This window comes from Populus trichocarpa, chromosome 19 (genome assembly GCF_000002775.5).
Source record: "Populus trichocarpa isolate Nisqually-1 chromosome 19, P.trichocarpa_v4.1, whole genome shotgun sequence".
NCBI classification, from domain to species: domain Eukaryota; kingdom Viridiplantae; phylum Streptophyta; class Magnoliopsida; order Malpighiales; family Salicaceae; genus Populus; species Populus trichocarpa.
In genome coordinates, this window is record NC_037303.2 from 11273031 (window position 1) to 11298426 (window position 25396).

Here is a 25396-nt window from a genome sequence, read left to right on the forward strand (position 1 = left end):
ACCAGATTCTGTACAAATTTTATAGCATTTTACTACTTAGAATCAATGTATAAGTTTTTGTATTGATTAAATCTAAATTAAAAAAAAATCCATTTTAAAACTAGAATAAAAAAGTAATCAAATTTTAAAAATATATATAATATATTTTAAATTGTTGATTCATGTTGAGTTTCAATTCTTAATTACTTTTGATTTTTTTTGTAGAAAAACTATCGTATCACTTGATTTCATTATTTTATTTAAAAAATTGATTAAAAAACAAAATCCATATAATATATAATACATCTACTATGTTATAAACTTTTACATAATTTATAGGAATTCAATTTATGTTGATTGAGAATTGTAGATAGTTTTCTTGATTATTTTTATCTTTTATATTTCATCAAAAATATTTAATATGAGTTTTGTTGGTTACTTGGATAATTTTTTAAGTAATATGCTAACAGTTAATAGTTTCTTTAAAAAACATCCCTTATTATTAAAAAGGAGTATAATCTTGTGTGTGTGTGTGTGTGTGTGTGTGTGTGTGTGTGTGTGTGTGTGAGAGAGAGAGAGAGAGAGAGAGAGAGAGGAAACTCGAGGGCTGATCTCGAACAAAGCCTAGGTCACTGGTCAAAGCCCAGGTCATGGATCGAGTTGATCCAAGTCAATGCAAGAGTGAAAATGATTATTATTATTATAATTTTTAAACCTGATTCATGGGTCAACCTAAAACAAGGCTCGGTTCACGAGTAGGGTTGATCGTTGATTTAGGTCAACATAAAGACAAAATTAATTATTATCATAGTTATAAAACCCAACTTGAGAATCGATAGGGGCAAGACTGAGTCATGGGTAAGGAGAGTCAACTTGGATTGACCTGAGTCAACATATGATAAAAGTGGTTATTATCATAGTTTTAAAACTTGATTCAGAACTCAACTCGAAGCAAGGATTGAGTCATGGTTCGAGAGAGTCAATATAAAAATAAAAGTTGTTATTGTCATAATTTTAAAACTCAACTCAGGGGTTAACCAAGGCAAGGTCTGAGTCATGGGTTAGAGGGTCAACCCGGGTTGACCCGAGTCAACAAATTGATAAAAATAGTTATTATCATAGTTTTAAAACCTGACTCCGGAGTTCATCTGAGACAAGATTCAGGTCACGGGTTGGGAGGATTAACCTGGTTGACCTAAAAAAATTAAAATAATCAAAGCAACCTTGTTTTTATTATGTCAGGTTAAGTCAAGTCAATCATTCATTTTTTAAAAAAATTTGGACTAGTCTAGACCCCAGGTCAACTTGTCAAATCAGTCCTAGTTTTATAACTATGATTATTATAATATTATTAATTTCAATAGTCAATATAAACTAAAGTAAAAAATAATAATATCTAACAATTTTTTTAAATATATAAGTTTGATAATAATACATATTAAGGGTAAAATAATTTTTTTATATATTATTCTATCTTATTCATCATAACAAAATAGTATATAAATATACATCATTATCAAACATAATTATATTTTTTCACTTTTTCCATCATGTTTGTTTTATTAAAAAGTAGTAATCAAACATTAGTTCCATAGCATTCTTATTGATGTTTGGGGGGTTAAAATAAATTCCATTATTATTGTCGCAGTTGGTAAGCTTTCCAACTCAAACTATTGCCTGGTCCTCGAGAAGAAATCACTTTTTTATGGCCATCAAATGGCCTATGTAGTGCGTGTGTCTATATATATATATATATATATATATATATATATATATATATATATATATATATATTAGCTAACAGTCATTAACATGTGTTCTAAATATTAAAATACAGTATTGGCATGCAAATCATCTCAAAATAATTGATAGTTGTGATGACTTTGGGAATCTGAAGATTTCTCTCCATAACTTTTCAATCAAATTGTATGTGAATATTCTAAGTTTAATATATTTAACTTATAAATATTTGTTTTCTGGCATTGATGATTCATGTTGTGAGTTATGCCAACAAATTCAATATCATCTTATCAGTTGACGAAGGGATATTTTCCTGTCCTCATCAATTCTGCGATGATCTTGAAGAATCTCTGAAGCTGATCAAAGATGTTGTAATTACAATACATAATTGTGTTTATTTCAGTTTGTTGTATCGTGGGATATGCTTCCACTAAATCCAAATCCACATAGTAATAGTAATACTTATTTCCTACTTGAAATCCAAGTTTATTTGCTTATTTTTTAAGTACTAGTTTCGGTGCTCGTACTTTGTTGTGGGGCTGAGCTATATTTTTGTGTAAAAAAACAATGTTCAAGTGCCGACATAAGGTAAAAAATTAGCATAAGAAACTGTTTATGATAAACTTATAATCTCAGTAATTAGAATTTAGCTAACTCGGGATATCCTGTCAAACATGCAGTTAAGATCATGATGTTCGAATAACCCGATAAAAAAATAATGATGATTATAAAGCTCTTTAAAAAAATCAAGTTAGCTTTTCAAACCCATAGCCCAAGTCATTAGACCCGAAGCACATAATTTGAAAAAACTATGAAATTCAATTTTCAATCAATTAATTATCAAAAGAATGAAATTAAAAAAAAATCAATTATACAAAATGATTTAAAAATAGCAATTAAAAGAATGAGAATGAGAATTGAAAAAAAAATTAATTCTTTATTTGATTGAAAGGTGAAATTGAAAAGATAAATTAATTTAGCAAAAGGACCAAAAAAATAAAAAATAATGAAAATCAAAATTGACATAAAAAATAAAAATAATATTTTGATTGAAGGGTGTTATTGAAAAGAATAATAGCTTTTACAAAAGTGCCAATAAAAATATTAGAAATCAAAACAATGAAGATTAAATTGGAAAATATAATACCATCAATTTTAATTAAAGAATAAAATTGAAAACCAATAAAAATTTTATAAAAAGGCCAAGGAAAAACAATTAGAAATCAAAAGAACGATGATCAAATTAGAGAATATAATATTTGGCAAATTGAGATTAAATGATGATATTAAAAACAAATAAAACTTCTACAAAAGGATCAAGACAAAAAAAAAATAGAAATCAAAAGAATAAGAACTAAAGTTGAAATTGCATCAACAAAAAAGGCGAAGTTGCATTTTTGGGGGAGAAGAGAGAAAAAAAAGGGAAAAATATAGATCTACCAACGACAAATCGTGCCACCAACGAAGACACATGCCTCACCAACATGAAGAGAAGATGATGATGCTTCCAACGACATGATGAAATGATATTTTTGGACATAGAGAGGTGTCACACACGTTGCCTGAAAGATGCGGGCGCCTCCCACGCTCGCCCTTTTTTTGTTTATTTTTTTAGTCAATTACAAAATTGTCCTTGAGCTAACTTTATAATTACAAAAAATATTTTGAAAAACCAAAAACACCTCTTGAACTCAATTTTTTTTTTAAGGGTATTTTCATTGTTTCATTGTGTATTTTAATTGTTTATTATTTTTTTATATTTTGTTAAATATCAAAGTACTCCTTAACTTAAATTATAATAATACAAAGAATATTATGAAAATACAAAAATATCCCTTCAATCTAGATTTAAATTTTTTGCTATTTGGTCATTTCACTATATAATTAATTATAATTAATGTAGAAAAAAACTTATTTATTTGGGATATGTTTGGAAATGATAAGTGAGCTATACAAAAAGACTTTTATACCCTTCAAAACATGTGTTAAGTTTTTTTTAGGAGACAAAAGAACTATTATACTGTTATAGTTAACAATGTAAATATAGCTACAATATTTTTCTAATGCTCTCACGTTAAGTAGTCAATAAATTAAATTTTAAACGACTACCTGCAAACAAGGTAGGAAGAAAAACCAAATTAGTTAGGTAGGTTTTTAATTAACTTTTAAGGGGTGAAAAGCGGTAAATATTGTTTTTTAAAATACTTTTTATTTAAAAATATATAAAATAAACCTTTTAGAAACACTCACTTTTAATATTAGTAGTGCTTTATTGATCGATTTCTTCCTTGCAAGGCTTGAAATGTTTGTTTAGGTTCAATATTTTTAAATTTTTTTGATGTAATATTATAAAAATAAAAAATTTTAAAAATATATTTTTAATTAAAAATATTTTAAAAAATAACTATTATATATATAAAAGAAGGTATTATTGTCATGGCGAACATCAATAATGTTTGGAGGCTTTCCATTGTTGTCGCGGGGCAAGCTGTCGAGCACAACATGTTTGGAGGCTTTCCATTGTGGTCGCAGTTGGCACGCTGTCCAACATCAATAATGTTTGGAGCTTTTCTGGAACGTGCCTCTTCCTCTAAAGTTGTTATCGGATGACTTGTCAGTTTCCTTCCTCGAACGTGCGTGGTTCTCGCGTTCGGTGGCTTTTTAATCATCACAAGACGACAAGCTTCATCACCTCCGGGACAATAATTTCTTGAAAAGTTTGAGAGATATTTAGAATAAAGGCTCTCTCCTACACAAATCTTTCTGTGGCGTGCAAGCAAGAAAATAATTTCCTACTTGGATAGTGTTTTTATATTTTACAAGAATGGTAAAATGTCTGAATTATTATTAAAACAAAAAATTATTTGACTTTTATGAAGGTGTTTTTTCATATTTTTATACTCGTCTAAAAGCTATTATCAAATTGATTGAGGAGCTATTTTATATTTTAATAAATATAAAATATAATTTTAAAAATAAATATGATTGGTGCTTGCGGCATCGTTCGGCTTCCAAATACAACCTTCCACTGGTTGGGCTTTAGTAGATTTTTTTCCGTCTCCTTTCTCTCTTCTCTCTCCTTGCCCTTGGTTTTGCGTCTGCCCTTTCAAAAATTATATGTGTTCTATCAATTTGTATTTATATCAATTTTAGTCTTTATTCTTTTGATTGTTATTTGTTTTGCTTTAAATGCTTTTTGAAGTTCATTTTATTTTTCAATTTTGTCCATCTGCATTTCATTTAATTTTTATATCCAATTTGATTCTCATTCTTTTGATTGCTATTTTTTTATTATTTTCTTAATTTATTTTATTTTTCAATTTCATTCCTCATTATTTTATTTCATTTAATTTTTATATGATATTTGGTCATTATTCTTTTGATTGCTATTTGTTTTACTTTTTAATTTTGGATGGTTGAGAACTTTGCTTCATCAATTTTTTTTTGGGTTTGCCTTCTATAGGGTAACTGGATCTCATGACCCGAGTCACAGATTTTGAAGATTAACCCCATTTAACATCAATCTTTTTTCAAATTGATTTTTCTCAAATTTCATCATTTGATATCTGGTTACCAGACCTTCAAATTCATGATTTTTGTTTTTTTCTTTTAATAGAGTTATCCCGATTTCATATTTCAGGTTGCAGGTTAATCAACTTCACTTTCATAACTTTTGATTGCTATTTGTTTTATTTTTTAATTTTTGATGGTTGAGAACTTTGCTTCATCATTTTTTTTTTTGGGTTTGCCTTCTATAAGGTAACTGGATCTCATGACCTGAGTCACAGATTTTGAAGATTAACCCCATTTGACATCAATCTTTTTTCAAATTGATTTTTCTTAAATTTCATCATTTGATATCTGGTTACCAGACCTTCAAATTCATGATTTTTGTTGTTTTTCTTTTAATAGAGTTATCCCGATTTCATATTTCAGGTTACGGGTTAATCAACTTCACTTTCATAACTTTTTTCCAATTTAATTCTTTTTTTATATAATTTTATTATATGAAGTTTTAAATTGTAGTTGAATTATAAAATTAAAGGAGTGAAAACTGCAATGTAAAACACAGGAAAAATGCTTAGCAATCTCTAAGTTAATGAAATAGGTGTTATTCTGCCCACCTATTTTTATATCATCTCTAATTTAGTCTCTTTATTTATTTATTAAAGTTATTTGATTAAATAAACTAAAGAAAAAATAATCATCTTTTTTTTCTTCTTTTCAACAACACTAACAAATTTACTCACACAGCACCACATTTGCCACCATTATTGCACTAACTTTGACATTAGTAATGCCAAAAAAAAATATTTGGCTTACTGTTTTGGCCATGCACAAATAATAAGGAATTCTTTTGCTTGTGGTAAGGAATTTCTTGACCTATAATTTAAGTGATGCCCGAATAATAGCCCAGGGCAATATATTTACCCAAGAAATAATTACTTTTTGATTGAATCCATATAAAAACCTTAGAAAAACCATATAAATATCCCTGGAAAGTCAAAGTTAGGGGAGGAAGAAAGCAAAAGCAAAGAGGGTAGTAGTTGTTCTAAGGGTCTAAAGGTATATTTTCTAACCTAAAAATGGAGTTCATCTGGCTTGCTTAAGGTGATTTTGGTTTTCATTTGATCTGTATTTAGTTTACAAACATAAAGATGAGGTTTGGAATGCTTGAAAAGTAGGTTGTGTTTGCCTTTTTATTGTTGTTATTTTTTATTCGATGGTCTGATATTGTTTTCCAAAGCATTTTTTGATATGTTTGATGTTTTCGAAGTAAAAAAAATCTTTTTATTTAGATTGTTTTTAATAAAATAGTCTTTTTTTTAGTTTTTGTTAGTTCGATTAATGCATTGTGAAGAAATATTGTTATTCATGAATATATGTTTAGAAAACCAATTTTGAATCCAAATTGTATGAATATATAGGCTGCTGAAACTTGCCAATTTTTGAAATTGAAACAGCTTGCATGATTTTGATAATTTAATGTTGTTTGTTAGTTCTCTTGGTTCAAACATGATTGATTATGGTAATGTGATTTGTTGAAACTAAGAAAACATGTTTTAGAGGTTAAAAAAGGCTAGTTCGAGGTTTGACAGTGTGCTGGGTATTTTTGGGTTTGTTGGGTTTGCGTTCTTCGTGTATTTCCAATAACATTGCCTTGGCTACATAATTCAGACCAGTTTTGGTCCATCTCTTTGCACTAAACACTTCAGGAGACTTGATTAGTTAATAATTGAAGGTTGTTTTACATCAATAAATATTTTTTTTATAAGTTTTAATCTTAGAGTTTTGTTTTTTGTACCAAAACCTATTTTGGCCAAATTAGTACTATTGATTGATAATTGTTGAGTTTGGTTGCTTGATTTTTTATCCTTACATGATTTACAACATTTATGTGCCTTTTATTTCATGAAATATGGTTTGGATTTGAGTTCATGTTGCTGAACTAGTTTGAATGTTTATTAGTGTTCCTTGTTTTTCTGAGTTTTGATCCATTTAGATGAAAAACAATTATATTCTGTTTTTTTCAAGATTGATTCGTTTTATGTCCTCGTTTAGATTTTGGTTTTTTTTTTCAGGTCAAACCAGTGGTCTTTGGATCGGTTTATGGTCAAATCAAAGGTTTTGGGTCAACTTGGTCGGGTCAAAGTTAGGTCAGATAGATAACGCCCTATTTTGTTTGCAACTGTTTTAATAAAAAGAATTTTAGCTTGAATGTGTGTTTGGCAAACATGCTCTTAACATTGTTATGACAGTTTTATTCTAAAGGAAAATGGATGTTTGCCAAACAAGGCTTTAAAAAATAAAATAAAAATATATAATTTTTTTTTTTGCGTATGCCCAAAAATTCTAAAAATTATTTTCAACATTTTTTAAAAAAATAAATCCAAAACTATTTTGGCATGTTTTAGAAAAATAAAATGTCTTATAGATTGTATAACAAGTTTGTAAAATTGCCTAAGGATTTTGGCCTACATCTCAAAAATATCAAAAATTTATTTTTGGCAAGAAATATATTATTCACTTTTAATATAAGGATAAAAAATCTTAAATGGGTTAATATTCAAAATATTATTAAGGATAATAATTCTTTTATTACTCACTTTTAATATAAGACTAAAAAACTTGTATGAGGTCAATATCTGAAATATTATTGGGAGTAATTCAACTCATTCACTCTTTATATAAGGATAAAAACGTCGAGGAATTTTATCTGAAATATTATTTGGAATGACACGGTAGCCAAAATTCCAAGTTTACCTCGAAATAAGCATCAATGATAATTGAAGACATCTTTATCTTTCAGACCAAGCTTTTAACTTAGCAAACCAGGGTTTGTTCATTGTAGTAAACTCGTCATAGTAGGCTAATAGAAATAGAAACACCATCATACCATAGCAAATAAAGAAAAACAATGGAGCTTACCTCAAGTAAGGCGTACTAAGGATGTTAATACATTTTCTTTACGCAATCAGTCCCTTACCTAGAATCTCTAAAAGACTAGTTAGGGTTCCTAGTATCTATAATACTAGGTGGTGACTTCTTATACAACTAAAGACCTTCAAGAACTCACCAGGAAAGGGTTGCTACGACGTTGCGCTCTCACAAGAAGAGTACGATAATTAATATCGAGGAATGCCATGCCTTATAAGAAAATCTTTTAAACTTTTTTAATAAAAGCGCTAGTGTTTCTCCATGTCTCAAACAAATTCTCCAATGAGAATTTTCATGTCTCTAATGAGAATCTCCATGTATTAAAGGAAAGTTTTTATGTCTTCAACTGAAATCTCCATGTCACTATGCAATGTCTCTATACATAATGCTTGTGATAAGTACTTAAATGTTCATTTTATTTAAGGTTTTATATCATCATATTGCACTTAAAGTATCATTAATTTCCCTAACTTTAACACATTTTATAATAACAAGTCTAATAATATAAGATATCTTTAATTTATGGTAAATGCTTGATTTTAAATGCAGGTTCATAAAATAAGCAAATCTCACAATTTAAAGGATTGATTGATGTGTTTGATTATTGAAATTGAGGTTTACATGAAGAGACAAAAAGAGAGTTATGCTTAGAGAAGAAATCCAAGTTAGGTTGGTTTTAGTCAAACTAGCACACCATTCAATTTTTGGGTTTAAAATGGAGCTATCGACCTTGGATTCAGATGTGGTTTGGGTTTATGCAAAACTAAAACGTAGGCCTAAAACATTCATGAAGAGCTCGAGATTTAATACTTTCATTTTTATGTTCAAATCTTAGCAAGAAAAAAGAAGTCCAAATTAGTCTTGTAGCCTAGATATTATTCGGTGTGCAGCCAATATATAGAGTTCTAGAAGCCCAAAGCCCAAATAAGCCCATTATTTTTGGGTTGGAGAGTTGAGATAAATAGCTAGCCTTGATATCAATAGTTCTAAATTTTAGCCTATAAAAGAAGACATTTACCATCCATTTAAGATATATTGGTTTTGAGATCAAAACATATTCTCTTGCTTTTTTTATTTGCATTTTTAATATTCAAATTTTATTTCATGTTATATTCTCATTAATCTCTTGTTTATGCTTATTATTTTTCTTACTCTACTGAGTTAATTTATATCATGCATATGCTCTCATCTTGTTTATTTATATTTTTCTTCTCAATTATGTTTAGTTAAATTTCTTTTTGTCAAGATAAAAAAGTTACACTAATGGTATAAAAATAAGTATAGTAATAACTCAAAATAGACTTTAATGTTTAAATTCAAGAAAATTTACTATTAACATATGTTGTAATTATTATTTTAATCAATCTTAATACCCTCAATGTTAAGTTGTGAGTCTTTATTCATGGTGTACAATCTTTGACATAACAAATACTTGATTCTTTCATAACTTATTGCATGGAGAACAGACACCTATGCTATAAAACGATCTTGATTTGTTGTTGACATATATTAGTACCATGAGTACTTGACAACATTTACAAGTGTTGGCGTTATTCAAATAAGGTAATTAAAGATAATTAATATGATCATGTTAATAACTTAAAAATGAGCTATTAATGATAAATCATTTGACTAAAACCTTCTTTGTGTGTAGTTTCCGGTTGAGTAATAAAAAGAGTTTAAACTATACTTATTTGAAATATCATTAGTGGATCCTCTAATCTTAGAAGTTGTTTTTATCTTTGTTAAGTCTTTACATTAATATCACATCTTAAAGATCTCTTTAACTCTTATTTTATTATTTATAGTGTTGTATACTCATCCTCCATGTGGATTGACCCTTGTCTTATTTGATTATTTATTACTTTGACATTCATACACTTGGAAGAAGACATCAATTATTTGATCATGTCAAGTTTTTGGTGCCATTTCCAAATAGGTAAGTTGGTTTACAAACCAAAATCTTGCTTACTTATGCTCTTGGCATTCAACCTCCTGATTAATCATTACCTTTTGAAATAATATGTGATGTTCGTGATTATGTCATAGGTGTTGTTTTATGACAAAGAAAAAATAAGAAACCTTATGTTATTTACTATACAGGTAAAACTTTAAATAGTTCTCAAATCTAGCACGAAAAAGAAATTACTTTCAGTAGTATTTTCATGTGAAAATTTTAGATCTTATCTTGTTGGCTCATCTATTGTTGTTTTTAGTGATTATGCACCATTAAAATATTTTCTTCTAAGAAGGATTCTAAAGCTCCATTTTTCAATTTGGTCTTTAAAATTTTTAGGCTTTTTTTTCAAATTTATTTTTCAGATTCATCCTTAAATATTGGGTTTACTAGGTATAGAGCTTTTATAATTTGTTTTGATTTTCTTTCTATAGAGTTATCATTGTCTCATAACCCAGATCGTGACTTTTGTGAGTTAGCAGTGTTGACTCAGATTTTTTTTGTTCATTTTTTATTTTTTTTTAAATTCATAATTCAACATTAGGTTGATTATGAATCAGACTCTATATTTTTTTTAATCCTTTTTATGGAGTTATCTCAGTCTTCTGACTCAGGTTTGGTAGGTTGACCCGAGTTGATTCGGGTCATTTTTTTAAATTTTTCTTTTAATTTAATCCTTCAAAATTGGGTTGATTGGGAATTGAGATTTATAATTATTTTAAATTTGCTTTCTATGTGGTTCTCACAGTCTTATGACCTGGGTCAGGAGTAAGGCTGCTTGACTCGGGTTTTTCTTGTCCTTTTTAATTGATTTTTTTTATATTTCATCCTTCAATATTGGGTTGACTAAGAATTAGGCTTCATAATTTGTGTTGGTTTGCATTCTATGAGTTTATCTTAGTCTTTTGACTCGAGTCATGGGTGTAGTCGGTTGACTCAAGTGGTTTTTTATGTCCTTTTACAATTTATTTTTCTTTTAATCTCACCCTTAAATATTGGGTTGATTAAAAATTAAGTTTCATAATTTATTTTGATTTCCTTGCTATGAGGTTATCTCGGTCTTATAACCAATGTTTAGCAGGTTAACTCGAGTTGACTTAATTCTTGTTTTAGTTGAATTTTATTTTAAATGTCATTTTTCAATATTGAGTTGATTAAGAATTAGGTTTAATAATATATTTTTTTTATTTGCTTTCTATAGGGTTATTATGATCTCATGATCTGGGTAGTGGATTAAACAAGTTAACCCAAGTTAATTCAAGTCAATCTAATATGATGTCGTTTATATATTTTTTTAAAAATATTTATCAGATTTTTTTAAAATCAAATTGTATTTTTATCGGTTATTCGGGTTATTTTTTAATTTTCAAGTAGACCAGGTCATATAAGGTTAATTTTTATATTATTTTTTTATATTTTTATTTTTTTACTATAAAACACATTAACAACATCTTAATATTATTTTTTATATTAAAAAATAATAATTTAACCCACATCGTAGCAGAGAGAATAATCTAGTTTGATATCTAAACAGCATTGTTTTTTTCTAAACGGCATTGTTTTTTTCACTCAATAATAAAACATCATTTTCTCAACGTATTTAACCTTCACAAAGGAGTTTTTTTTCTTTCCTAAAAAATCTACTGGATTTTTTTTATTATTACAAAGGAAAGGTTTGAATTCAAAAGCATTAATGACAGTTCAGCGATAATTTATTAGCTAAAGTTCAAGTACGATACCATACCAAAAAAAAAGGAACAACTGCCCTTGTAGAATGCCCATTACTGTAGGCTCCCCCCTAAACGTAGAAATTGAATTCTATAAATTCTGCATATTTTCGCTTTTTTATTTATTTTAAAAACAACATGAAGCACTTGTCTATTCTCCTCGTCTCACTGTTCAACTTCCACTCGTTAAAACACGCATCAGCTGCCTTGAATGTTAAAGGTATTGAGTCCCTCGATTTGTCTGGGTAACTGGATATTCTTTTTTATATCTGAGATTTAAATATTTATAAATTATATATTGAGTTTCCGATATTATATGAGTATTAATTATTTATCCAATTATTAATTATGATCCGATAAAAAATATTTTACAAATATATTTATGTAATATAAATATATATTTTGAGTTAGATTCGAAAACATGTATATATATACAAAAAAGCCATATATTTGTATCTGGTCGCGTCAATACTAATCAAGTTCGGTTGAAATTGTGACCCCTAACTTTATCCCCTATGTTTAAAATGTGGGATACAGATGAACTTGGATGATTGGAAGCCAAAGGAGACATTTCTATGACTACAGTGATCTTTCTTAAAAAGAAATATCTGTTATGTATGGATATAAATGGTAAAGTTCATTATAATGGGTGCATGCGTTGTCAAAGTTAGCTGCCACCATTAATGGTTAGTTGTTAGCAGCATTAATGGTAGTTAGTTGGTCGTTCGCTGCTGGAAGGTCAAAAATGGAGGTGAGCTGAGTTGTTGGCCATCCTCAGCCTATAAATAGAGAGCCCAGGAAAGCAAGCAGCACCAGAAGAAGCAGAGTAGAGGGAGAGCCGCCCTTGTGGGCCGCAGCAGCACTGCACTGAGTAGGAGAGATGGGAGTTGGTAGAGATGAGGTGTCCCTCCTCCTCCATCTCCTCTATTGATGCAAAATGTTGTTTTCTCCTTATGGTTGCTACGTGGACACAGGCAAGTTGTTGTCGAGCCATATTAAATCGTTGTGTTCCACCTCCAATGGGCAAAGAGATCGCACCTCAGATCCCAACAATATCAGCTGGTCCAGTTTGGTTGGTGAATAAGACAGGTTAATTATTTGGTTGCTTCTGGGGCTTCAAGGAATAAATTAAGGTTTCTTTTGGGAGTTGAAAGATTGTAGGGACATTGAAGAAGTTGGATTTGGCAAGGAAATTGGTTATTGGTAAGGTCCCCAAATCAGTTTCTGGGCTGGAAAGTTTGAATTTGAGTTACAATCATCCTCGAGGACAGCTTCCAGCAACAAATTCTCTGTTAGTGCGTTTGTGGGTAATGACTAGCACTCAAGATGCCCTAAATTTGTTATACTTTCTTTTTTAATGGGGGTAAATTAGACTAGGAATGTTCGGCTGATAAAAGAATATTATACATTATACAATAACACTGAAAGAAAACGATTTTTACCGTGCAATTATTGAGCTCCCTCTCTAAATGAACTCTGAATAGTGCTTTTTTTTATTAAAAAAAAAAATTGTCACTAAGCTTTTTTTTTTCAGTTTTATACATTCGGTGTTTGATGATATTTTACTTGTTGATATTCTTTTCTTGTATTTTCTTGAGAACTCATTGTGTATGATAAAATTTCAAAGTTGAATTTGAGGCTAATTTCATGAAATAAAATTAAAATTTATAGTATTAAAAAAAAATTAAAAAGAAGGGTCAAAATAAGAAATCAAACAAATAACTTAGGCTTTTTTAAAATTTTCACAAAAGATTCATTTTTTCCAAAGATTTTCCATTAGTATTTTTGGTCCTTTTAGTTTTAAGATTTTACATTTACATCTTAAACTTCTTCTTTCTTTTTTTAGACCATGAGTTTTAAGAAAGGAGAGAGAAAAAAATATCAATCTTAATATCGTTGGATTGCTCAGGACTCAAAAAAAAATTTAGATTCGGTTTAATTTTTATATATATACATATAGATATAAAGATATTTTGATGTCAAAATGAGTTTATCTAGGTATCTAGCTCTCTCTTTTTATACATCCTTTTAGTTTTTTTTTAGTTTTTTATAAAATAATAAGTAAAAATCATTATAAATAAAACATTTCAAATTATATTTAAAATATTATTTCATTAAATTCCATTCAATTTTATCTTTGTTTTCTAATAAGATTATAATATTTTGTTTTTATAATATTAACAATTGTTTCATTAATTATTATATATAAACCTAATATATGTTTTTAATTATAATCATGAATATTCAATTAAAATAAAGCTTATATATTTTTTACAATTTTTTAATATAATTTTTCTTACATGATTTTCTCATACTAAATATTTTTTCCCTTTAATTGCATACAATTTAATTGAATACAAAATATCGTGATATTTTATTTTTTATTTTTTATTTTTGTTAAAACTTACTTTTTAAATAATGATAAGTTTTCAATTTAAAACATTATCTTTATGATAAAAAAAAACATGTTTTTTTTTATAAGAAATTATTTTGATTTCCTTTACTTTTAATTAAAAAAAATAATGCTATTAATAAAAAAATACTTTGATAAAAATGCATGAATAAAGTTATATTTTTTTAAAAAAATTAAATTATAGTGATCTTTTTGTATAAATATCTATTTTAATTATAAAAAAACTAAATAAAAAAAGGCTTTAAAAATCATCCTTGCTGCCATATATCTTATGTTTCCCTTTACAAGTTGAATTCAAAATAATCCATCACAACATTAATTTTTAAGTACTGCCACAACACGAGTAAGCTGAAATGCAGATTAGTATTCTCTATTTTGCTCCATAGACTAAAAAAACTAAGCTCAAACATGAGTTCAATCTCAAAATGGAGTCAGATTAATGATTGAGATCGAACAATATATATACCAGTGATGCTTTTGAGAGCTGAATGAAATCTCAACACTTGATCATTTATTTAATTACTTGTAATGTTATTACAAATAAGAGCTTGATTATTTCAAGATTCTGTAAATTTGTTGTGTATAAATGACGATTTATATCCAATCTTTAACACCATAGACTTAGAATTACAAGTATTTCATTGAGCTTAATCAAACTCGAATCCCGAACCTTCAATTTTCAGTACCTAAATATATGCCCTGTCGAATTATACAAAAAGAAAGCAGATCTACCAACAGTTTCATGGTCAGATGATCGAAATGAGATGCCCCAACAAAACTGGGGTTTGAGCTTAACTTTTTTAGAAAGGCGAGGCCTGCTACTTTGGCCTCAAACAGCCAGACATGCCAAGAAGAAGATGGCAAATTTGTTCCTTTTTGTTTTTTCTTAGAATGGAACAGGCGAAAGAGCGGGTGGCATTTAAAGAAAAAGAGGGCCAAAGAAGGAAGCTTCAATTGGGTCATAAAGACAAGTCCAGTACTAAAAATGGTCATCTTCTAACGTTATTATCTAGAAAGAAGATTCCAAGTTTCTCTCTTTCTCTGACTTCTCTGCTTTTGTGAAGTTTGGTGATACCAGGTTACTCTCTCTGTCTATCTCAAGTTTAATTAATACAAAAAGCTTTCCATTTTGGAATCTCGTGCTGTTGAGAACTTTGATTCTAGTTATCTCTCCATGTTTTTGACTCGTTACGTTCTGTGTGTTCTTGGACCCTTACGTTCTTGGTTCTTGTTAATTTGACTGTTATTCTCTATTGAACTATATGCATTTGAAGATTCTGCGTAGTATTGTTGCTTTTGATTTTCCAATAACCAATCATTCACTTGAATTCCAAACCTCATGTGCTGCTTACTAAACATAGTTCAGAAACTTGGTGGCTTGTGACCATGCAATTGTGGAGACATTCGTGACCTGCACAGTTTTTGTGCCATTGAAACTCTAAACATGGTGTGCTTGAATTCATTGTCAATGGCCGCCAAGTGGGTGTAGATTATAAATTGAATGGAGTGTCCTATCATTTATAGGAGTACCAAATAGTGTATTTATAGGAGTACCAAAGTATTTTGACAAGAGCTATCATGCATGGGACTTGCACTTCGTATGAACAATGACATGAAGATTCTGGGATCTGTTGTTGATCATGTCCACAAGCTTGCTTGGTTAAGAACTAGTCAAGCAGTTATTATTTAATTTTGAATAATTTTTTGTTGCCTAGTTGTCATTAGTTGTTAGTGTCCTATTTCACAGAGACATGATCTAAGAATTAGAAATAATTGTTAATTTCTTTTTTGTATTTAAATTCTTTATTGTCATTAATAAGGCAAGCTTATTCCGGTTAAAATTATTATGGTTTATTCTAACCCTAAATAAAATATTATCTTTATTAAAAATTTCATAGCTTTGATGAAATTTTTCTTTTTCTTTTTCTTTTTTTATTTTTTCTCTATTATTATTATAATTGCTAATTTGTCTTTGGATAGAAAGTATGCTCCACTCCGATCACCATTAACATACCAATATCGTTATATGACCTTCAAATCTTAACCTCAAAACCACTATTGATTCAATTCACAATGAGTTGCCTTCTTCACATTCTCTTCACCTTTTTTTTTTCTCTATTCATCCTATAATTGTTGTTTCTTTTGTTTTTTTCAACTAAAATTATTTGCAAATTAATTCATTTCATGAAATAACAACATGGATTCATGGCCTCACTCAAACTCTTACAACTACTATTTAATATTGTTTTGTTGTTGTTTTACACTTTTCTTAGTGTTACTCCTTGTTGCTGGTAATAGTTATTTTTCAAAGTGTTTTTTACTTGAAAACAAATCGAAATGATGTTTTTTTATTTTTTTAAATTTATTTTTGACATCAAACATCAAAACGATCTAAAAATATCAAAAAAATTTGAAAACAAAATTAAATTTTTACAAAAGTGTTTTTCAACTGGAAAAAAAAAAAAGGAGTCTTAATTTGTTGTTGTTGACTATTTTTGCTGAATTTTACCTGAAATTTTTAGGTGCATAACTTATATTTTTACAATGATATACAGAAATCATTTCTTGCAAACTGTCTTTTGTATTCTTGATGGGAGAATGAACTACCTTTGTTTTTATGAAATAGAATTAATTTATGGTAAAAACTATTTACCATCCCTTTGACCTCTGCTTCTTCAACCTGTGTTGCTGCCGTTGTTGAAAAATTAATATCATCTCCTCTACTTACCCCACAAAACATTCTCTCTTTTTATGTTCATCTTACTTTACCTGAAAACGTGAGGCCCGTCATGAGCCTGCCAGGGCTTCAAATTGGCCCAAAACATCGAAACGGATAGGTGCTAATGGAATAAAACTGTATGGGCCGAAAGCCCAAACCCAGTATGGTCCAGCCCATAACATGTCTAAGTATTATGAATTAAATTTTCTTTCTCCATAATTTACGAGGAAATGAGAACTATTATGCCATAAACGAATGCAAGATATAAAAGATTAAAGTTCTAAGAAAATTCATGAAAAAAAAGGTTTAAATTAAAAGAAATATTTAAATTTTTTAGATAGAAAAATATGATAAACAACAAAGGTTTTTTTACAGGAAAACTTGAGAAAACTAGGTACTACACTAAAATAAAATAAAAGAAACTAATAATTAAAAAAGGCAATGTTGACAAAAAAAATACAAATTTTTCTCTGTAATTTAATTGGTTGTCTTTACTAAAAATATATACATTTATTATCTGCAATTAAATAAAAAATAGATTTTACAAAACTCTCCCCGACAGCACACAAGCAGAATCACTGATATATTCACTATTTTGTCATGTACTATTGTGGCTGCGTTGAAAATGAAAATTGCATATACGGCTATGGCGCTTCAACCAGCAACATGTTGAGAATTAAACTGTCTTTGGACAAGTTTTGCATTGCTAGTTGGATCTTAGCATATGCAAGCCAAAAAATTCTTTGTACTCATTTGGTTCTAATAAATAATTTGACTTCACTAGATTACAAGTCTGAGCGCACAGTTCGATGCTCAGATTCTAGTTTTTGTTGCTGGGCATTTGACAGAATTTTGACACCTTGTTTCCCGTGTTGGAGGGCTCTTAAAATCCTGCGATATGGAACGTTTTTCCGTGTGTGTATCGAAGATCTGAGGATTCCAAAGACCCTATATAGATCATAGCCACTGAATTCATTTTCATTCTGTTATCAGATAATCGACCTTGAAGTGCAAATGGGAACCCTGTTGATGTGCTTTTCCAGTTGTTTGTGCTTCTTCCTTCTTGTTATTCTCCTCAAGTTTCTTAATAAAGTATGGTGGGCTCCAATTCGAGTCCAGTCTTTGATGAAGTCACAAGGAATTGAAGGTCCTCCTTACAGATTCCTGTACGGTAGTACCACAGAGATTCTCAACATCATCAATGCAATGGATGGCAGTTCCCAGGAGCTGTCACACAATACATTCGCTAGAATTCTTCCTCATGCATATTCTTGGGTCAAGGTTTATGGTAACAATCTTCTCAATATTCTTGCTTAGAATTTATTTGGATTGGCCCTAATCATATTAGCAAATGTATTCAAATTGCTGTAGGGATGAACTTCCTCTACTGGTATGGTCCTCAACCTCACTTAATGGTCACTGAACCTGAGCTGGTTAAAGAGATATTGAGCAATAAAGATGGAGATTACAAAAAAATCCCAGTTGAAACTCATGTAAAGAGGTTGCTAGGTGATGGACTTGTAACGTCAAGTGGCGAAAAGTGGTTTAAAATGAGGAAACTGGGAAACCAAGCTTTCCATGGAGAGAGCTTGAAAGTAAAGTTTTGACGTTTAATTGTGCATGAGACTGATATGTTTTCAAGATACATAAACAGGACAAGTAGAAACCCGGTCTCTCTGGAGAACCTCAATTAGCAAGTACTTGACAAACATTTTATGTTGTTGCAGGGTATGATTCCAGATATGATTGCTAGTGTTGAGGTGATGCTCAAAAGATGGAGAAACCATGAAGGCAAGGAGATTGACACGTTCCAGGAATTCAAGGTTTTGACATCAGAAGTAATATCCAGGACAGCTTTTGGAAGCAGCTACTTGGAAGGGCAGCATATATTTGATATGATAATGAACATGATTGACATTATTTACAGAAACAATTATAGAATCAGCATTCCTTTCATTGGGTAAGCTGCCAATTTCCTCCTTCACCATGTTAGCAAGTTTTGCATCCGAGAACTGATCTTTAGGGAGCCCCATGCCCTCAGCAGCGCAGAAAGCAGTACACACATATGCATTGAAGCATGATCAGACATTAGTTACATGGGTTTTTCCTGAAGAGGACATTCATTAATCAACCTAAATTCCATCTTTCTTGTCATCATTTCTCAGGCTACCACTTTTTTACACATACATAGTTCTGATTCTGCGCAAACTCATGAAATTTCCATTGTCACAGAAAAATTTTCAAATCAAGCGATGATATTGAATCAGAGAATCTGGAGAAAAGGGTAAGGGAGTCCATCATAAAGATGATGAAGAAAAGAGAGGAAGAGGCAACGTCTGGACATCTGGATGGCTATGGGAATGATTTCTTTGGATTACTTTTAAAGGCCTATCATGATCCAGACAATAGCAAGAAAATATCAGTGGATGACCTAATTGATGAGTGCAAGACCATTTATGTTGCTGGACAGGAAACAACAACAAGCCTGCTCTCTTGGACTGTTCTTCTTCTAGCCATTTGCCCAGATTGGCAAGACAAGGTACGGAAGGAGGTGCTTGAGCTAATTGGCCAACAGAATCCAAGTCCAGATCGCATGACAAAATTGAAAATTGTAAGAAAATCTTGATTTCTGAACAAATTAGGTTGTTAGTGTCGTGCTGCTTTGCCGCCTAATCCACTTCTACAACTAAATTGTTTCTCCTTTTCCTCCATAGATGAGCATGGTTATCAATGAATCTCTACGGCTATATGCTCCTTCTAATTACTTGGCAAGGAAAGTTGACAAGGAAGTTAGACTGGGGAACTTAATCCTACCAGCTAACATGGAAATCTACATGTCGACTCTAGCCCATCACTATAATCCTGAAATATGGGGAGAAGATGTTCATCTTTTCAAACCAGAAAGATTTGCAGAGGGAGTGGCTAAAGCTACAAACAAGAGTATTGCTACATTTTTTCCATTTGGTATGGGGCCTCGAACTTGTTTGGGCTTCAACTATGCCATTATAGAAGGAAAGATTGCACTCTCCATGATCCTGCAGCGTTACAGGTTCACTCTTTCGCCAACTTATGTCCATCACCCAGTTCATCTTCTCACAGTGTGTCCAAAGCGTGGTATTCAAGTCATTCTCCAGCCATTATAAGCATGGTATTTACGTCATCCTCACCCTGCACCTTGCTTTATCATGTCTATATCAAATTTCTTGTATGTGGTTTAAACTTTCAGAAATAATAGACTGAATGGCTTAGAACTTTTTATTCTTATAATATTTTAAAAACGATTCATGTTCAAAGCTACATTAACAAGATAGCGATTGTCCTATCAATTAATGATCCTCACCAACTGTGCAATGAAATAGAAGAATCTTTAAAGATCATCAAGGAGGTTGCGATCAACTACGTGGTTAATATCTGGTCATGAGACAAGCTTGTAATGGAGGATTGTAAGGTTTAGAAGAGGGAATGTGTTTCGACGAATTGCCGAGTGATAACCTGCCAAGCAAACCACGATCAAATGTCTCGCACCAATATCTTCATGATTACCCGTGCGAGGAGTTCCAAATGAACACATGCTGTGATGGGAGCAGAGTCGCATTTCTACTCGAAACAAAGATATACGTCTGCATATAGCTACAACCACATGCAGAACGTGCAATTACGAAGCATCCATCATCAAAAGAATCCTAAATTGCAAATTCCTTAATTGTTTTGCAACGTAAGCTGCTCACTTGATGGAAGTTCTCAGTTCAGCAATCTTGAAAAAATGTTTCCAGATGCCAGAAACCAAGCTGCCGCCATGTCCAGAATTGGTTGACCACACAAAAGGTCTAAAGTATATTGTCGACAATATTATATGAACTCAATCATACAGGACCACAGAAGGAAATCCGTCTGGAGTTTATACACATTTAATTAGGTTCATACACAAGTAATTATGAAACACAGCACTCCAGCTACATACAAAGCAAAGCAAGACAGGCATTTAATCATCGATTAACATGCTCGCATGATGCTTCCCCATTACACCTACTTTACAATAACAATTCTATCTCAAACTCATAACAGGCCATGGATTCACCCCAGCTGCTGGCAATAGGGGCCGAACAATGGGGACCCTTCTCACAACAGAAAATGCTTCGTTCAGACGTGTAGCACGAGTCATGAACTGTGATACCTTCTGCAGACATAGATCAGAAATGAAAATCAAAGTTGGATATGCATAGCAATCTATTGACATCAATGAAACACTGTTCCAGCAGAAACATGAATTCATTTGCAAGAAAAATAATACAACTGTGTGAAATAAGGAAGACTGCAATTCTCAAGAGCAAACGATAATGAAAACCCATTTACAGACTTGAAGACCTACACTCTTCAGTTAAACCAAGAATAACAAAAGGAGAGTACAGTAAGGACATACAAACCAAAAATATTTGCAACTTCAAGGTGCATAACTCAAATATTCTGAGCATAAACACAAAACTAATCCTCCAAATAAAATTTGGTTATGAAGATACATTTCAAGAGGAAAATGATGGGATTTAATTGCTGTATCTCTTCAAAAGTCTATAATGTGGTTACACAAAAAATGGGAGGAAAATTGAGGGATTGTCCTAACCATATGTTCTGCTATGAGACAAACCCAAATAGCTACTCCTTACCTATCATCAATTGTCTATGCAAATAAAAGATGAACAGATGGGGAAAAAAACAAAAAGAGGAAAGAGGAAAAAAAAACCTTAATGATCAAAATATACAAAATGATGGGACTTGGGAGGGAAACATACCAAGGGAGAGATTATACATGCTGCTAAATGAAATAAATGAGATAGTGCAAACCTAGGTGAATAAATGAGCCAAATAATCAAGTATTGAACACTTAAGAATCATGCAATTGTTCTAGATTTTAGATTTGCAAGTGGCATGAGACCAAGAGTTAAAGTTACAGGATCTTCTACCATAAAAAATCAATTAAATTCACCCAGAAACCAAAAAGCTTTTGGGGCATCATTTGCCATCTATCTTTACCATTCCCCCATATTCTGTTCCTAACTTTACTTCTACTACAATCCATATGCATTTCCAGATTCCTTGGTTTGATACCTTTTCAGTTGACAAAAACAACTTTTCATATTTCTAAGTCTAACCTAGAATTATTTCCAGGCAGACCTAGTAAAAAAAATCATTAATAAGATTTCTGAAAGATTTTAGTAATAATTACATTATCAACAAAAATGAATTAAAAGTGATTGTTATGAAAGAAAAAACGATAAATGAGGCTTTGGTGAACAAGATTCTAAAATTAGTCCTTAATGAAATACTAAATGAAAATTGACTGGGACTCCAATCAAGATTTATTATGAGAGCCGACCCATTTTTTCACCTCACTTAGGGATTAATATACTATTGGTCCACCACAAAGTTTTCACATTGTGAAAACCACCTCATGTGCGCTATAAATATCCCCTCATTTCCTTGACGACTCATTTCTTAATGAACTTCTCTCTCTCTCTCTCTCTCTCTCTCTCTCTCTTAATTCTCTCACTGCAACACAGTATTTCCAAACCATCCACTGCATCACAAATAAAAACTTTACCCCCAACCAGCATCGCCTAGCCATTGCACCTCAATCACCTAATTATTTACTGACTAACAATTCCCTAAGTCACAACTTGCTATACCTCCAACAACTTGAGTTGGTCATGTAAATAGTAATTTTTTACTAAAATATATTTTTTTTAGACTTCTCCAAATAAGGGCTAGTTCCCACCAGCAAGTATTTTTTTTAGCTCTAATTAACCCAGGATGAGGAGAAAGGAGGAGAGAGCAGGCTGTGATCATGCCATCCCCAAGTCTGCAATGTGAAGCGTGCAAGGAATGTGAGGACTATTTTCCTTTATTGAACAAATAACATAGTGGCAGTTCTCTGTTAATTCATTTTCTAGTCTGTTTGGTGCCTGATTTTAATGAATTCATTCTCACCTTACAGAGAAAGAAGAGGAGTAAAAAACCCAAACATGACAAGGATATGCCAACATGACAAAAAAAAAAGTAAATATAATATCACTTTATCAAATACAAAGTTAAATCATTGCTGCACAACAGACGCTGCCTCTTTTCAATACGAAATTTAGAATACGAAAATCAGACAACCTGTACTCATTCAGTTTAAACACACCATTAAAAACAATTAGCACTGGAGTTTTTCCAAATTAACCATACTATCAGCAATTGATATAGCCAAATTAAATAACCACAATAACTAACCTTGTCATCCACTGTAACCTTAAGCTGCAAGCTCTTTGTCTTGCGCCTCATCTTATACAATCTCCGTCCCAAGATAACAAATCCCATCACAGCGGCAGCCATAGAGACAGACCAAACAGGATTCAACCTGAAAACACAATACCTCAACACCTCAAAAGGAACCTTCCACCACACCACCACCTTCCTCTTCTCCCCCTCATCACCAGGCTTTGTATCTCTGACCGCAACAACACCCAAACTTACCTCTTTGGACACATTTCCACCTTCAGATTCACCCAGAATCTCAGACCCAGCTTGATCCTTCCCAAGACCACCAAAAACCAAATTATCACCATCAGAATCAGACCAGAACTTAATCAATTCCTTATCCTTACCTTGTTCCCCGAATCCTTCCAAACCCACTTGATCTTTCAAGGTCTCTACAAGACCCACTTCGCTTTTCCCTTGAAAGTTGCTAGCTTCACGCTCGAGTGACTCAAGCTTCCCTTCTTTAGCCTCAATTTCTCCAATCCCTTGAAATCCCACGCCAGTCCTTTCATTTTCCACAAAACCCAATTCATTTTTCACATCAAAGTCACTTGATTTGCGATCATCAGATCGATCACTACCCGAATCAGGCCATGACTCACCAGAATTCCTCCTCTGGAACCGAGTTTCTGAGCCAGGATCGATCCAACTCGGATTATCCGACTCAACGGAACCTTCTTCACTAGCATCAAGAGCAGCTTTAACATGTCTACTATCATTTTCAAGAGAAAAGTAATCTGACCTGAACATACCTTCTGTATCAGCCTCAATCTCATGAAAACTCCTCGAAGAATTGGCCACCGAGTTGGGTGAGTCAGCCAGGACCGAGTCCGAGTCCGAGTTGGCTAGTAGTTCCCAGTCTTGAAAGTCAGTAACAGCATCTCCTTCCATGGCGGTGATTGATTTCAGATGAGATCTTTTGAAGTCTTGTCTTGGAACCCTAACCCTGTTGAAGAGACACAATTATAGAGGAGAATGTTTGTTAACTTTGGCAGAGCATGAGGGAAATACTAGAGAAGAAGGAAGGTTTTGGTTTGAAGAGGTAACCCAACGCCACGCACCAATGCTATCTATAAAGTAGGTTAGATTGGTCCAACCTTCATAATTCATACTTAAGAAGGTCATGCCTTTCTTTTCAGTCACCCGATTTTTTATCACCACCACGACATAAATCCTATATTGGGATATATAATATATTTTTTTCTTGTTTTTGTCTAATAATATAAGCTTGGTTTAAATTATAGATTAAGATTGAGAATAATTTATTAAATCTTATTGAATATTTTATAATATAAAAAAATTTATGATGATCCTGAAAAAAATTTTATCACCACCACGACATAAACAATGATATTTTATTAGTTATTTCTAATAATTTATTTTTAAAAAATTAAAAAATACATGTACGAGAAAAATCTTAAATAGAGATTTTTTTTATAAATACCATAAACTTTTTAATTATAATATGAGGTGTTTTTTAAAAAATATATGTTTTGATTAATAAATAAGTTGGATCATTTATATTGAGAATATTCTTACCTTAAAAAGGTTCATTTTATGCAACAATGGATACATCATGTATTTTATATTCATTTTTAGTAAGATTAGGATATCCATGTAGTTAATAAATCCTATTTTGGGATATATAATATTCTTTTTCTTGTTTTTGTCTAATAATATGAGCTTGTTTAATATAAAAAAATTATGATGATCGTGAAATAACTAGTGAAATTTTATTAATTATTTTTATAATTTATTTTATTAAAATAAAAAACAACTACTAGAAAAATCTTAAATAAGGATTTTGTTATTATTATTTTATATCAATATCATAAACTTTTTAATTATAATTCGATGTATTTTTTAAAATTATTTGAAAATAATATACATTTTTTATTAATAAATATGTTGGATCATTTATATTGAGGATATTCTTACCTTAAAAAGGTTCATTTTATGCAACAAATGGAAACATGGGTATTTTATATTCATTTTTAGTAAGATTAGGATATCCATGTAGTTAATAAACTCAACAATATCCTAAATTCAATTTTAATACATTTAGCAAGTAAAACATTAAGTAATTAATAAATGTAAAAAAAATAATTGTTATATTATTGTATAATGTA

At 30.8% G+C, this 25396-nt stretch overlaps 2 protein-coding genes across 2 annotated transcripts; one reads left to right on the plus strand and one right to left on the minus strand.

Annotated features, from left to right (window-relative positions):
* Positions 1-12344: 12344 nt before the first annotated feature.
* Positions 12345-20240, plus strand: LOC7475747 (cytochrome P450 CYP749A22). Its single transcript, XM_024591380.2, has 6 exons — positions 12345-15332; positions 17967-18261; positions 18345-18568; positions 18701-18933; positions 19206-19584; positions 19688-20240. The coding sequence occupies exons 2-6, from the start codon at positions 17988-17990 to the stop codon at positions 20114-20116; spliced, it is 1539 nt and encodes a 512-aa protein (XP_024447148.1). The 5' UTR covers positions 12345-15332; positions 17967-17987; the 3' UTR covers positions 20117-20240.
* A 611-nt stretch (positions 20241-20851) lies between these two features.
* On the minus strand, positions 20852-24351 carry LOC18108436 (uncharacterized). The gene is made up of 2 exons (XM_024591381.2): positions 23241-24351; positions 20852-21150 (listed from the first exon to the last, which is right to left on the minus strand). Exons 1-2 carry the CDS (start codon positions 24156-24158, stop codon positions 21019-21021), a joined length of 1050 nt encoding a protein of 349 aa, XP_024447149.1. The 5' UTR covers positions 24159-24351; the 3' UTR covers positions 20852-21018.
* Between the last annotated feature and the right edge of the window lie 1045 nt (positions 24352-25396).

Coding starts and splice junctions, on each gene's coding strand:
- LOC7475747 (XM_024591380.2), top strand. CDS start 17,988: ATGGGAACCCTGTTGATGTGCTTTTCCAGTTGTTTGTGCTTCTTCCTT. Junction 18,569..18,700: donor TCCATGGAGAGAGCTTGAAA/GTAAAGTTTTGA, acceptor ATGTTGTTGCAG/GGTATGATTCCAGATATGAT. Junction 18,934..19,205: donor ATCAGCATTCCTTTCATTGG/GTAAGCTGCCAA, acceptor CCATTGTCACAG/AAAAATTTTCAAATCAAGCG.
- LOC18108436 (XM_024591381.2), bottom strand. CDS start 24,158: ATGGAAGGAGATGCTGTTACTGACTTTCAAGACTGGGAACTACTAGCC. Junction 21,151..23,240: donor AGGTTACAGTGGATGACAAG/GTTAGTTATTGT, acceptor CTATGTCTGCAG/AAGGTATCACAGTTCATGAC.